The sequence below is a fragment of the Trachymyrmex septentrionalis genome, unplaced genomic scaffold, assembly GCF_001594115.1.
Source record: "Trachymyrmex septentrionalis isolate Tsep2-gDNA-1 unplaced genomic scaffold, Tsep1.0 scaffold49, whole genome shotgun sequence".
Taxonomy (NCBI): domain Eukaryota; kingdom Metazoa; phylum Arthropoda; class Insecta; order Hymenoptera; family Formicidae; genus Trachymyrmex; species Trachymyrmex septentrionalis.
The window spans coordinates 567966-584300 of NW_017305661.1; the positions used below are offsets into that span (position 1 = coordinate 567966).

At 33.9% G+C, this 16335-nt stretch overlaps 1 protein-coding gene across 2 annotated transcripts; it reads right to left on the minus strand.

The window, feature by feature from the left end:
• Positions 1-5980: 5980 nt before the first annotated feature.
• LOC108751523 (farnesol dehydrogenase-like) lies at positions 5981-10119 on the minus strand. Of its 2 annotated transcripts, none has more exons than XM_018491757.1 (6): positions 10071-10119; positions 7567-7880; positions 6906-7032; positions 6544-6679; positions 6163-6300; positions 5981-6089 (listed from the first exon to the last, which is right to left on the minus strand). In XM_018491757.1, the coding sequence occupies exons 2-6, from the start codon at positions 7868-7870 to the stop codon at positions 6048-6050; spliced, it is 747 nt and encodes a 248-aa protein (XP_018347259.1). In that variant the 5' UTR covers positions 7871-7880; positions 10071-10119; the 3' UTR covers positions 5981-6047. The 2 variants fall into 2 exon arrangements, with proteins under 2 accessions (XP_018347259.1, XP_018347260.1); XM_018491758.1 differs by lacking the exon at positions 10071-10119 and adding an exon at positions 8666-8743.
• Between the last annotated feature and the right edge of the window lie 6216 nt (positions 10120-16335).

The window sequence follows — 16335 nt, forward strand, 5'->3', positions numbered from 1 at the left end:
CCGCGAATATTATCATAACTGGGTATCAAAACTTTGATACAATGTGTTCAAATCGAACGAAATAGCGAACTTACTATTTTCGAGCAATTGAATGTGATTGGATTTATAAGTAAGAATTATAATTAAACAAAAATAAATTTGTAAAAAGTTTTAAATTATGAAATAATTGCTCTTTTTTTCTAATTACTATTTTTAAATAATTGTAAGATAAAATAATTTACGAAGAAGCAAAAAAAGATTAATTTTACATAAGTAAAAAGTATTTACCACAAAATTGCTCCACCGGTGCCCGATGTCTCTCCCAGACCTCCTCCTCCTCTCAGAATCGGGTTGATCATCCTCTCGCACAGGACACTCGCGTAAAACACTCGCGAATATTAGATTATGAACGCGCGCGGACTAATTATTTATGAAAGTCTTTCGCGCGACACTGCGGCACTCCTCGTTTACAAAACTCATGATAAGATTTCTATTTCGATCGGTGGAATCAACACCACACGTCGACAAGTACTTGCGAAACACACGGTGAATGCCGACCAAGAGTTAAGCCCCACACAAAAGAAGATGATCGATCGTATCGAGTTCGTCACCTCTGTTTTACGCAAAATCACGTTTAAAATTGGCTCAGAGATACGCCCTAACTGCTAGTTCTAGTGGGACACAAGTGGTGCTGTACCTCGAGCGAGTCCAAAAGACTGGTAGACGTGACAAGTTCCTCTAACAAGAGTAAAGTTGGTACCATTGCCGATTGTCTAACAATCTAGACAATCCAGGAAATGGGATCCAACCCCTCGTCACGAAGCTAGTTTTAAAAAAAAACTACTAGAGCTAGGCTCTGACTAAGCCAGATTAAACGCAATTTAGGCTGGTAGATAATGACAGAGAAATGAGCGCCCTGACCAGAGTTGTACAACTCCTTTTTGAGCGACCCACCAGGGCGGAATTCTGTAACTCGTTATGCAATCGTTATGTGCTCATAACGACTGCATAACTCGAGTTATCGAATACAGGCCCAGAGAAGAATCCGAGTCGATCGATCGTCTTCTTAAAGCTAAGAGCCGAACTGTTGGCCGACAGACAGAGCGCGTCCTCAATTAGCCGACAGCAACAGTAATTGCTAAACCGCGCAAACACGCACCACGAAGTGCGTGACATTACGCGGCCGGCATCACCTCGTGCCCGGACACTTGGCGTGAGAGCGTTGCAGTGACCGTGACCACCTCAGCAACGTCTCAATGAGAGTTCCGCTTTCCTGTCGAAACGTCGCAGATATGATTTCATCGCCGAAATAGAATTTTATCAACTGAGTTTTGTTGAAAGTCCATTATTAGTCCGAACTTTAACGGCACTCCCGAAACGCGCGACGCGACGAACCGGCTGCGGTTCGTTTATTTCAAATAAATCGGCGACGAAGGTACGTTAGCTTCCCCAGAGGATTTTTACACGAAGAGAACGATTTTACTCAATATCTAAAAATTTTTCTAGATATATATACATTCAGATATATCCGAAAATTTTTAGACACGAGAAAAATCATTCTTTTTTTGTAAATATCCTCTGTGTACTGAGCCCTCCCACCACGTCAAGGTGTACCCGTGAGAGGGAAAATATCATCTGAAAAATATAAGATACAGCTGTTATCTACAATATATTACTCACTGTTGACTTTTAGAAATGAATATCAAGCACACGTCAATTCATCACCATTGCGAAATAAATTCAGTGCAGATAAAAGGGCTGAATCTCTTATTACAATGTCTGTAAGATATGATTAGAGATGGAATGAACTAGTGATTAATAAAAAAGAGGAATATTTCTTTTATTACCAACAAATAGTTCTAAAGTTACGCTTAATTGTTTATACGGATCATATAAAGATGCACAAAACGAAACATTAATTAAATTATTAATTACACAAACTATATTAATTATATCAATTAATTATATCAAACTATATCAATTATTATAAAAATAGAAATCGCATAAATTGCGTTATTTGCATGTTTGTATTAACTTTTTTATGACTCGTGTAATACCGCTCGAAGAATAAACGAGAGTTGTACTCAAGCCAGACAAAAATTGTACGTTAAACAAAAATAATTCTTGTCCGTAATGTCGCGAAATAGTAATAAATGTTCCATCGCGTTTTGATACCAAATGAATACGTATGAAATATCTGTTTCGCGATAGATGATTGGCATCTCAATTCTTTTATAAATAATTAAAATTTAACGTGCAAGGTATAGTAATCGTATACTCAGTATTCATAAAGTACGTTTCATATTATACTTGGCATTCTTCAAAAAGGAAACGTGAAGAAGAGCACGCGACACGACTACCTGCCTATACGAGCATCGGGAGGAGAACGACTGCGCGGTAACTACGCGTAAACGTGACGTGCCGCCTCGTGCCACCTGACCACCCTTCCACGCCAAAACAAACCCCAAGGTCGCGCGCCAACCATTTAAATATTAACGCATATTACGAAATAGATAAAATAATTTATTCGTTACCTTTTTAACATTCTCTGATAAGCAGTCTGTATTGCACTGTTTTTGCTTTATTTCTTAGATTCGTTACGCACACAACTCATCTTTATCCTAGATATTTCAATTGTGTTAAATATTAATTCTGGCCACGATTCTATCATTCACGTCTTATCTCGTATTCTTAATCCGGAAAAAGTAACAGATAAATTATATTCAAATTTGCAATACAATGCAAGATTTGTATATATATAAATTTACTCATTTCTATAACTTTCACACGTTTCAAGATATACAAAACTAAGTGTTAAATAAAGTTATTTAAAAGTCATTTAATGCTAATCAAAATGTTCAATCGCTCGACAAGTAAGCTAACACGGATATATACCAGTTTTTAAACCAGACAAAATAACTATAGCCTACTTTGATTAAACATTTAAGTTAACATTTATTGATTATAATTCTTAATTATAATTCTTACTTGTGTAAATCCAATCACATTCAACTACTCGTAATAGCAGACTCGCTATTTTGTCCGATTTGAACACATTATCAAAATTTTGATATTCAGTTATGATAATACGATTCGCGGATGCAAGAGAGAAGTCCATATTCGTCTTAAAAATCGCAAAAAATGATCGTTTGTCGCTTGAACCGTAACATATAGCACGCCCCACCATGCCGCGCTCGCTCATTAGGCGCGTTCAAGTCGACAAAGCGGCTAGGTCTGCTCTTCAAGCAATTAAACATGATTGGTTGGATCCACAGGTAAGAATCAATTATGCTCATTCGCTCGGCAAGCATGCCTAGCCGCTTTGCCGTCTTGAACTCGCCCATAGTGTTCTGCTAACCCGCTAGAACTCCGAGTGGTCATTCGGGCAGAGACGTGCGAGTGGAAAGATACGTGAAAGCTCTAATCCTACAATCTCGTCATCATTTCTTAAATTAAAACGCAATCAACTGATAATTGTAAAACCACACAATTAATATTCACGATTAAGATTCAGATATAGTTAAAACAGATTGGATTAATAGCTGTGTCCTTCAAAGTTTTCCGCAATTTATATACATAAAACAAGAATCGAAGTGTAACAGGAATAAATTACTATTTCGATATGACTACAGGCAATAATTTTCTTAATGTTCGCGTTTTTGCATATCAAATATGTAATTTATCTATTACCATTTCCGAATTTTAGTTAACATTAATTAACTTTTAATTATAATTCTTATTTCTTATAAATCCAATTACATTCAACTGCTCGAAATAGCAGACTAGCTATTTCGTCTGCCATTTAAACACGGTCACTGTATCAGAATTTTAAGTTGTGATAATACGATACAAGTGAGATACAAGCGAGAAGTCCATATCCGTCTTAAATTTGAAAACATCATTTTGTGCTTTGGTTTGTAAAGTTGTTAGTAGTGTGTAGGAAAATGATTAATTTCGGACAATTGTGGACTTTTTATTTAAAAGAATTAAATGATTTTTGCACATATAATAGCTAATATAAATTGTTCTGATATAAATTGTATATCATGTGTAACATGGATTTATATAATATATATAATTGATTATAAAAACACGCTATTGAAAGATTGTACAGGCATTCTCTGTAAACTATAAGTTCCATAGACAGTGAAGGGACCAAATGTCGCGATCCGTCACAAAGCTCAATAACAATGTCGATACGTTGCAACCGAATACTTTCCGCCATTACGACGTGTTTTAACCACGGAAACAAAATCTTTTTATTTCTTTCATAAACTGATGCGCCGACGTGGTGAAGTATAAAAGGGCGAAGTAACGGAAGAAGCCGTCGTTGAAGACGAAGAAAGACAAACCACTCGGTCGTGACGACTCGTAAGTTTCCGCAGCCGGTAGTACCGGGACTCGAGAACGAAACTAATCGAAGAACATGACGCAGAAGCCTCTTATCCGTGGAGGGTCGCCGCTATTGACTTAGCAAAGTTTGGATTGCTGTGCGGATAAGACGTACAGCAGAGTCAGCAGGCGAGCCGCGAAAGCTTTAGCGAGCCTCAGTCTCGTCTTCACGCGTATTCGGTACTGAAACTTTTAGTCGCGCAGTCTAAGCGGTCCGTGGCGAATCGCAACGACGGTCAGACACGAACCTGCATTAAACCGACTTTAATACTTGTTCTGTCGAGGCTCGCGAAAATATCGGAGAGATTCGTTGTATACAAGCATTTACTTTGGAGCGGCCAAACGTCTTGTGTGTTCAAACATAGTAAAACATTCGTAGTACATTAAAGATTGAATTTGAAAAAGTAGTTATCGATAAAATGCACAAGTGTTTTTTAAAGTACTCATAGAAAAATTTAATATATATTTATTTCTCATTGCGTATATAATAATAAATAATTATTTTATAAAAAGTGGTGCATATATTTTTTTTTATTGGCGTAACATTTTCTTTTATTAATAATTTTATATATCGTATCGTAATATAAAAGTCAATTTTAGATTGTATTGTAAACAGTATTATCTAGAAAATTAAAGAGTTGAAAATTTACAAATTTATATAGAATAGGCGAAGTCGTTGTTTATTGTAAACAAATTAAATATTATAGCAATAAGTTGTATTTATATATTATAAATGTACTAATATTATACGTTTTATCATTTTCCTAAACTTATAGAAATAATATAGAAATATCAAATAAAACAATGTACACTTTGTAAAGCTCATGGAAATTCGAAAGAAGCAATTAATTATCTGCGTGCTTCGCCCGAGAAAAGAGTTCCTGGCAAATGTCAGGAAAAGCCAAGTTAAAGACGGAATCGAAGAATGCGTTTATATCGTTCGCAAAAGACAACGCGGTGCTCGTTGTCTCGTTAAGTCGACAGAGATCGAGCGTTCGTTCCTTTGGTCTGCGCGAAAGAGCATCGCTCCTTTTCAATACGTCAACCTCCGGGGACCCTGGAATCTTTTCTCTGAGCTAGGTAACTCACGAAGACGTCCTTTGCATAAGGAAACACGACCTTTGATAAAAGAGAAAAAGACAAGGATCCGAGAAATAACGATGCTGTACGCATAGATAATTTTCATACGTGAAAAAAATATTCTTCAAACGTGATTAACGATTTCCAAATATGCGATACCGATACAAAACATGAAACAGCTTTCATTGTTTTTTGTCAGATTTAATTCACAAGAATAAATTTGTTCGTTCGATAAATTAATATTATAGATAATACAGATATAATTATACAAAATTCGTATCTTATGTCTTAGATTAGATTATTTACTTTTATACCTATTTATTTAGCTACAAATAGAGAAAGAGAGAGAGAGAGAGAGAGAGAGAGAGAGAGAGATACATTGAAAAAAATTAGATTAGCAATCTATTAAGTGAAACGTAGACAGTATTAAAATACAACAAAAATAATACTTAGATACAAAATTTTATATTTATTAAAAAATACAAAGCAACATGAAAGCTTAGTCTGTAAGCCTCAAATAGCTCACTTTATTATCAGCATAAAGTTATTTCTTGGAAAGTTGTTGCTGCATTAATAGACTTCTTTAAAGATAATCTTCATGGTAGTTCCCCGGTATGCTGGATAGTAATCTGCGTAATCTGCAATTAAGTAATACGTAAAATAATTGTCCTATATTTATTAAGAAGAAAGTACGTTAACTATGATTTGAACCTGAACTTCTGGTCGTGTTCCCAGAGCATAAATGAGCGCATCCGCTATGTCTTTCGGTTGAAGACTTGGTACTTTCTGCATGAAGTCATTTATTGTATCCATAGCTATGTTCGTGCTTACAATACCAGGACTAATACCCTGAAAAAATTAGATAAATAATAATGACATTTTTTCTTAAAATTCTATCTTGATAGCTAAATTTGAATAACGGATTCATGTTCAGCGAGCAAAAATACATCGAAATGAGTATTTATACGCTAGGAAAAAAGTTAAATTTTATCGCACGGTGTAGTAAATTAATGCGTTTGTTGTCAATTAAAAGTTATCATTTACATAATCATTTAAAAAAGATAACAGGAAAAAAGTATAATTGCATCTTACGGTAATTCGAATAGGAGCCTTAATTTTCGCTATTTCTCCTCGTACTGTATTAGTCAGAGCAAGAGATGCATGCTTAGTAGTGGGATATAAATTAAAGTCAGGCATATCATCCAGTGGTAAATAATGGCTCAAAACACTATACATCAAAGATATTAATATTAAACATAAATTGCAATTAAGTAAAATTACTTATAATATAATAGTAATATATAATATTACTTATTGACTTTCTAAAAAAATTTTTCGCAATTTTTGTTGTATGATTTATGGAAAATTTTAAAAAATGTTTATTTTTCACAAACTTATTTATTCTAAAAATTTATAGCGATTTATTTAATCATTGTTAACGTAAGAATCGATACCTGTTGATATTGAAAATATGTCCTTCAACGTTTCGTTTGAGCATCAAATGCACTGCTTTATTCGTACACACGGCGACTGCGAGAACATTAATATTTAACAGTCTTTCAAATGTCTTCCTGTCACTCCCTGTAAATGTAATTTATGGAATTTTTTTTAATAAACCAACATAATAGAGGACATCAAAGATTTTTATAATGTTGTCAGTGGAAGTCCCAATTCGCTGTCGAGACACATGCAGTGTTAAATAAAAATATCTCTTTTTTTTTAGCGCAATAATTAATATCTTTGGTTTAAAAAGCCGCTATGTTTTGAGTGAACTTATATAATAGCACTTGATGATCAAAACTATATTTAAACATTTATTCGGTTTTTGAATTTTTCAAGCATTTTGATTAAACGCGTAGATGTATCTTTTAAACAAATTACCATATTTGTTATTTCCTTAAACGTTATTTTTGTAAACGTATGTATATTCATACATACGTTTCAAATTAATATAAAATTGATTGCGTAATATTATGATAAAATGTAAAACACATATTATATTTCTGTACTTAGCCGTAAAATACTCATCACTGATACACTACAAACAATGTTTATTTAAATGATTCTTTATGTGATAAATAATATATGTGTAATACGTGATATCAATCATCATACCTATTACTCGTGATGATGCAACAATGCCAGCATTGTTGACCATAATATCCACACCACCTAATGTCTCGATATGCGAGAATGCTGCATCGATTTCATCCTCGTGAGTTATATCACAGCATATGGTATATAACTTGCCCGGGAAACCTTCCCGCTTACATTCCGCATCGAGTTTTGCTAATCTTCCTTTCTGGACTTCCAGAGCAACCACGTTTATTCCGTTTTGCAGAAGAGCATGTGTAATTGCTTCACCGATGCCGGATCCAGCGCCAGTAACGATTGCGGTTTTACCAAGCCAACGATCCATAATTGCCTGTCTGCAAGTACGACCCCATGTAACATCAACAATTGTTGCAAAAAGAGAGCTTTCAGAAAAGGTTAAAATATTTCAATCTTTCATATTTCGTGTGCAACGATTCTGAAAAATGTTATATAAAATGTTGCAATAGAAATATTTTTGAAACACGGAATAAATTTCAGGATTAATACTTTACACTGTCATTAGATGGACGAGGTAAATAAAAAACTGTGCAACATAGAATAAAAAACGTAGCATGATGAGATATTTCATCAGCATTCGAGTGAGATAATTTTTTTAAAGCAAGTCTCCAAGACAGTTTAAGATAAAAGTAAATAAAATATATTTTCAAAATACAGTTTCGTTCAGCTTAGTGTAAAAATTTATTTTAAGTATCATTCCGATATTCCTGGGATTTCAAAATTATTTTAATAAACTTTTAGCAACATTTCTGATATATTTAGAAATTTCTAATTTTTTTAGCAATCTATCCGTAAGATTTTAAATGCAAGAATAACATTTTGTTATTTCAGAATTGTCTCACTGTCAGAGCTATCACAGAATTTTGTAATATTTATGAGATATTTTAATCTAACAGATAAAATATTTCTCAGACATCTCTGCAAAATTTTTGTACTGCGTTGAATAATAGCTGACGGTTAACATGTCACTAATAGTTGCTAAGCCAAAATTAATATCAAGCCTCTAAAAAGCGTAAAGCATTAGCATTCACAATCGCGGCGACATTGAACTCAACTGAATTTTTGAAAATAACATTTCGATTAACAATATTAACGCACTTACTTGCCTATCTTCTACGTAGTTAGTCAGCTATATTAATTTATCACAAAATAAATTCTAATAAAAACGTGATATTCCAGTATAGATATGAGAGTGATAAAAAATTATCTGACGCAGCAGGTTAAAACGGTCACGTCAACGTTGGTGGTTTTATTACTACTAGTGAGAAAATACTAAAATCATAATCAGAGCAGTTCCAGCACGACCTAAATCATTCTTTCACTAGGAGTGGGGCTACTAAATTCAACGAGATTACACATGATTACACAGTATATACAGGATGGAGTAATAACTTTGTTCACTTGGAATGCCTTGAATATCTCTCTCGATAGTGTACAACTTTCGTATAAATAAATAATTTCATATATATATGAATATATATGCATATGTATATATAATAATTCTTTATAAGTATTATTAAAAATTATAATATTTTTAATATTTTTTTGCTTTGTTCACTACAGAGAGATAAATAAAGATTATAAGAAAAACGGGAATAGAAGTTTTAAACAACAAAATTGCAACAACTGCGAAAAACACGGACATTGGAAACGAGAACGTTGAGCGAAAAAGACTAGAAGAAGAAAGTGTCTGAAAAATCTGAGAAAAAAAAAATAAGTGGAAAGAATAATAAACATGAAAATGCATTAGTTGCAATAGAGCAAACAAATATTTTAATTGCAAACTTGTAAAAAAAAAGTGCTTGAATTTAGGTGCGAGAAATCATATGACAAATAAGAAATATTAGTTTTATATATAAGGAGTTCAAAGAATCTTTAATACTACAAATAGAAAATGCAAAAATTGTAACTGCTTTGGGATGAAAGAGAGAGAGAGAGAGAGAGAGAGAGAGAGAGGGGGGAGGGAGATACAAAAAATATTATGAAAAATTCAACGGTAATACTTGAGAGCCTATAAATATTTGAAACAGATCTTATATGTATCGAAAACTAAAGATAAGACAACCGGATCATATATGCCCTATTTGTAAATAATATAGTAAAGATAATATAGTTAATAGATAACATTAGTAAGTATAGTGCAAGCTATTCGTTAACTATTAATGAATCAAAAGTTTTGCTAATCTTTCTTTCAGGACTTTCAGAGCAACCACATTCATTCCGTTTTGCAGAAGAGTATGCGTATGTGTAAAGAGTATGCTTCATCCAAGTCCGGGCTCAAGTCCAACATCGGTAACGATTGCGGTTTTACAAAGTCAACGATTTATAATTGTCTGCCTGTAAGTACGACACATAGCTTGCAGTTGGGGTTCCAAAAATAACTACCACGCCGAAAATAATATTAAGCTTATAAAAGCATGATCATGCATGAGCATTCGCAATTGCAGCGATATTAAATTTAACCATAAATTTGTGAAAATGGTATTTCAATTAAAACATATACTTACTTGCGTATCTTCTATTCACAACCGTCATTTGCACTAGTTTGCCACAAAATGAGTTATAAAATCGCAGTATTTCAAGACAAATCCACAGGAATATTTAAAAAATGATCGACGCAAAAGGTGAAACCGGTTACATTACTGAGTCATTTATGAATTATAAATGGAAAAACATTAAAAAGATAAAAAGGTAATTATAGCGAGTCTAGCGACAAGAACTGACTCATCTTTCGTTAGGAGTAGAGGCTATTAGGTAAGGTTGTTTGGAAAAAATTTCAATAGGTAGAAAAACCACGACAAATTCCGAATTTCACGGTTATGGAATTTATTCAATATAAATGAGCAAAAACTATAAAAATAACTAATATGTATATATGTGAAAGAAAAAATTTTTGTTTTAATTATTATAATAAATTATACTGATCACGATAGTTGAAAGAAAAACGAAACAAATCGCGGAAGTTTTCTTTCCAATTCAAATTAATATGTGAAGTACATTTTTGAAACAAAAAAACTTTGGAGATGACACAAATGTTATTAAATTTTATCTTAATTTTTAATTTTATGAGAAAAACATAATAGCAACAAGTAAAAATTTTTCCAATTTAAATATGGTTCCTGTATACTATACAATATTTTGTGACAATTACATCTAATTTATTTTTTACATCGATTTTTCGATTTATTGCGTCGATTATCTATGCATTTTTTTTTATTTTGTGAATAAAGCTTAAATTTAATACACTTTCAATTGACGCTAAACTAGAATAGTGATACTAGACTATCAAATTAAAATATAAAATTGACGAATCCATAACAAAATTTATTTTATTACTTTTAATAAAAAAGATTTTATCAGTTTTATTTATTCATTTTTTTCTGAAAAATAGTTTTTATTACTGACATAAACTTTGACGAAAAAAAAAGTGGAATTTTGCCTTGACTACTAGGCTTGAAAATTACATACAATTACACAGACAAATAGATATCTGTGTAATAATATATAATTTTCAAGTTTAGTATGCATGTATAATAATAGTTCTCTGTATGCGATTATACTCTAGCAAATATACCTATATGCACACACATACATGTTCACTAATTTCTATATGAAAGTATTATATAAGTTATGTATATCGTAATAATGTAATAGCTAAATTCTTAAATTAAAAAACAAAATAATGATCTGTATAGAAAGGCATTTCAGATATTTTATAATTTTTTTTACGTAATATGACATCCTTTTCAAGATTTTGCAATCCAACCAAGAAAGATTGTGATAAAAAAAATCCAAAAGAACTAGAGAAAAAGTCAAATATCTTTACAAATGTGGCAAGAGAGTTTAGTGCATCAGCATTTTGATCATCAAGACAATTTTTCTTAAACAATAAGGTTTGCTACGTTTAACTATACAATTACTTATGATGTATAAAAATATGAGTACCAAGTTAAGATGTATCTTGCTGAAATGGAGCAACACTCGCCTATTAAATACTCCAACATCCTCTAATTATTAAAGTGAAGTATTTCTTCGATTCTATCTTTGTCAGAAAAATATTTTTGTGATAATTTCAATGATTAGACAAACTATGTAGCAACGAAAGGATACGAAAGTTTAAACTGATTAATCAAAAAATTGCGAGATCGTTCCCCATGGATTGTATTGAGTAGAAACAGATGGATCTGTCCAGACACCATTTATGTTAAGATTCGCTAATAAAGCGCTCGGTATAACTTGATTTTCGCGACTGAGTCGAGGCCTGATGGCGAGTGAGCACGTGAAAACGTGGGAAGGAGCGGGATGGATGCTATCGTTCCGCGATAATGGCCGTAATGACGACGATAATGCCTCGACACACGCGCCGCGGAACTGGCGGCTTGATATATCGTTTAAATCACGACCGGCGTCATTACGTACGGGTACGCCTCGTCGTAACAACGATTCCGACAACAGAGAGTGCCGGAGTTAAGCACACCCTATAGAGAAGACGCTCGTGCGAAGTCGTTAACAGTGTCATCTCCTTGTCGTCCACCTATGCGAACGGTTGAATATGAAGTAAGTGAGAGCCACACGATGAGTCGTTTGCGGCAATAACGATAGTCTGGTCATAATAACTCTCTTCGTCCATACACATTGATGAAGTTCTACCGCCAACGGGGAAGTATCATACGTGGAATTACGAGCGTTCGCTTTGTCTCCATTCAATTGCGGATGGAAATTTCAGCACTATTTCTTACATATATAGTGATATAAGTTCTACGAGTAAATTGATCATTATGCGGTTCTCCTTGTGTACATACAGAATGGTTTAATAATTACCTCTCGTTTTTGAATATATAAATAATTATTATGATTCAACAGTAATAACATAACGATTCAATCAATATAATAATATAAGACATAATTAAAGTTTCCTGGTATCTCTTGAAGTATTAATTCTTCATTAAAAAACAAGGAAACTTACTTATATCATACATATATTCCAAAATTAGAAGAGACAAATAGTAATTTTAAATCATGAAGATGTTATAAAAGATTGTTTCAAAATTCGCGAATCAAAACAGCAAGAAATTGAAGAAATAAGTTATAAAAATAATAAAATAAAAATATAGATTAAAAAAGTATTTGCCATTTTCCGAGCAATAATTTTTGAGATATAGGTTTACGATTGGTTAATTGCACCTACGGTTAAATAGCTGCCCGTCCATGTTAACTACCTACGATTACTAACTATCGAAGCGTGACTTATGGACAGGCATTTAACCGTAATATATAATTAGCCAGTTGTAAACTTTTATCTTAAAAATTACTACTCGCAAAATGGTAAACATTTTTGTAACTTATTATACTGTATAATGGGGTACGAGGGTCACAAATGGAGGGATCTTGCTCAGGGACGGGAACAGTGGCGGGATTTGGTATTTGCGGCAATGAGCTTTCGAGTTCCTAACGCCTAATAATAATAATAATAATAATTATTCTTATTATTATACTGTATACAATATATTGTATATCTTTAAATTTTAAAATTACTGTTCGTTATTTTAAATCTGATTAACAATTTTTAATGTGTTGAATATAACAAAAATTGTTTAAATAGGCCACATTGTTATCTTATATTATACAGTATTTTTCCACTATATGCATATTGGAAAAATTTATCATTTTTTCCACAGATAACATAATAAATATGTATAAAAAAAAAATTAATATTTTTATAAATTATCATTCTTTTTCTCCTTTTTTGCATAAATTTATAAACTTTTTTATTTTAAATCATCAATTCGTATAAACGCTATTTAGATATTGGCAGGAAAAAAGAAGCACAACTATTAAATTTCCATTTAAACCAATCTACAATAATTCAAATGGAAATACATCTATAAAATTGTACGCTACAAATCAGAATAATTATATATAAAGCAACATAACATAAAAAAATTAAAGAAAAATAAAAAAAGAAGAAATAGAAAGAAAAAAGAACAAAAGAAATTTTTCAATGCTGCACAAATATTACAACAGTTATCAATTTCTATTTATTTATAGTGTTAGTATAAATACTTTGTCAACGCATGTAACCATCGATCCGATATCCTGATGAGCAAATTGTCCCTTCTTCAATTTGAAACTATTATTAATCAAACAGATCACGTTTGCGATTATTAGTATTTTCGCAATTTCGAAAACCACGACCATTTGTTACACGATAGAAAATTCTCGGATAATCCTTAGGGATTATCGTCAGATTTAAATCATATGCATCCGCGTGGGTGAATAATTTCAGTCGTGTATTCGTTTGCAAAGTCAAATTAATTCGTATAATCTTCGTTATCGCATAAAGCGGAGTACATAAACCTCTGGTGCTTGCTAACCAATAATAGAATTTCTCTTCTCCGCCCATGTTATTTCCGAATGAAATGGATAATACCAATTTCCACAATACACATTGCAAATGCATCGCGCTCAATAGATTTGACGCTCTCTAATGTTTAACGTTGCCGGTTTATTCATTGACTTCAAAAGCGCGACCATCCGCTTAAGCAGCAAAGCTCCACCCGGAGATACATAAATGCAAAATAATTGATGTAACGCATCACCATTATTTATGATCTTTTTCCGCTCTATAACTCACATTCTATATTCGAGCTTTATCTTTACTGCATATTTATTTTGGTTCTCTTTAAACAGCATTATACAAACTATAATCTTATGTAAAATTGTACATTGTTTTTCAAAGCCAGTAGAAATAGAAAGACGTATTTTTAACTGTACAAATGTTCGTTATATATTTGCTGTTTTAATTTAAAACAACGCATTTCGCGAAGCGAAATCCTCTCGATTTAATATTTCGCCAGATTGCGTTTCCGCGATAGACAGTATTTTCTTAACGGACTAAAACCATGGGGCGCGCATGTTTTCTCTGGGAGAAATCGCCATCTTTCTTGTTTCTGTATTTTCCAAGTGAAGTAAACTTATCTACATTATTCAAATGATCCTTCAGAGTTCTCGTTTTAGCCTCGTCCAATATTACTCGCAACCGCTACGATGAGGAGACGGAATTCATCCTGTACCGCGGGGATCAGTAGCGTCGCAGTGGATTAAACTATGCACGGCCATGTCGGGAATGCGTTGATAACATTATGCGCATCTTTTTCCCTCATGAATGTCGCCGAGATGCAGACGGATGGAACGAGTGGATTTATAACGGAGGCGAAAGATTCCCGCGCTCACCTCGACAAGACCACCGTGCGTAATATTCATTCTGCGAGATACGCCCCTTGTAATACAGAATGGAAAATCAAGGTCCCACCGCGCGAGTTGCAATCCTCTCTCGCGGACTTCATTATTTTCGTCCACTTATTATTTCATATATTATATCAATCGCTCCGCAACGTTCTAATTTACGTTTCAGCATCGCGCGCGGATTGCATCGAATTGGACGCATATCGCGCAGACACGATTAAATTCTCCATTCGGGAAAGAAAGAGAGGAAACTGTTCTGCAACTTCTCCGCTTCGCAGATTCGCAACTGCGAATTAAGCAAGGAGTGCGACAACAGTAACAACGACAATGTTAAGGAAGAAGCGTAGACTCTGGGGGATGTTGGAGCGCGAGATAACGTGCATGGTTTAGGCCGTATACACTGTATACTAAGCCGGTCGCCGAACAAGAATACAGTGCTCCAGCTACTGCAGCTGCGACATTCTAACTGCTACATGTACGTGCCATATTGTACATTAGCTCGTGCATAAAAAAAATATTCTTAGTAAAAAGACAATTAGGAGGAGACATAGGCGCAACGTTCTTAATTTAATCTTTCTTACGTAATCAGATATGTTATCAATGTGGTTCACAGTGTCATATGTTTCTAAAAAACCTTTCAAGAATTACAGGATAATTAAGAAAATATCCAAATTTTGTACTTTGCTGAATATCTTACTTTATCAAAAAGATTTATAAGAACATTCCTTGAATCTCGGGATAATCAAAAATTAATTAGGCTCGTTAAAATTGTGTTATAAATATTCTGTAATAATGATAAAATGATCTTTTGAATAATATATACTAGTATCCGATTTTTCGCTATTAAGAAAAAGAACATTATACGTATGCATATGTTTCGTTTCTTTCTCGCAAATAATCGAATCTTGTAGCAATGATACCTTTGCAAAAATTTTGTCATTGCCTAAGTCTATCAGGAATATGTTCGGGTACGCTTGAGAGAAACCGCACAGTATAGTTGTTCCGGGAAAATAGCTTTCATTCGTGGCAGAATAATTGAGGTCACCGCACACCACTCCGATGAACGCGGAAATCGGCCGAAATCCCGAAAATCGAATTTTCCGCCTTCGCTCCAATTTCAGTCGGCTTTTAATAAGTCAACAGACAGGCTCGCTCGATATTCAGCCCGACGTGCGGTACTATGGCACAGGCCAATATCGAACAGTCGTGCTCCCTCAGCGTCGTAGGCGAAGGCGCGCAGTTCGCGTTTCGTTCTAACGCGTCACGTGCACGCCGTCACCGCGAACCACTTCAAATCTGACACCGCATCGGCGCACGTACGCAGCCGGTTTAAGCGGGCATGTTTGCACTGCCAGTGTTCCGCTAACGAACCTATCCAACCATCCCCGAGCCCCTCTCGCGAACCCTTAGCGAACCCCGGCTGACTCCTCGTCGTTGCTGTATTCAGCTGCCATATTCGTTCCCCGCTTCGCATATTCGCTTTAATGACATAAGTCGAAACGCTGCGAAACTTTTGACGCGTCGAAA

Coding starts and splice junctions, on each gene's coding strand:
- LOC108751523 (XM_018491757.1), bottom strand. CDS start 7,870: ATGGATCGTTGGCTTGGTAAAACCGCAATCGTTACTGGCGCTGGATCC. Junction 6,680..6,905: donor CATATTTTCAATATCAACAG/GTATCGATTCTT, acceptor TTTGATGTATAG/TGTTTTGAGCCATTATTTAC. Junction 6,090..6,162: donor GAACACGACCAGAAGTTCAG/GTTCAAATCATA, acceptor ACTTAATTGCAG/ATTACGCAGATTACTATCCA.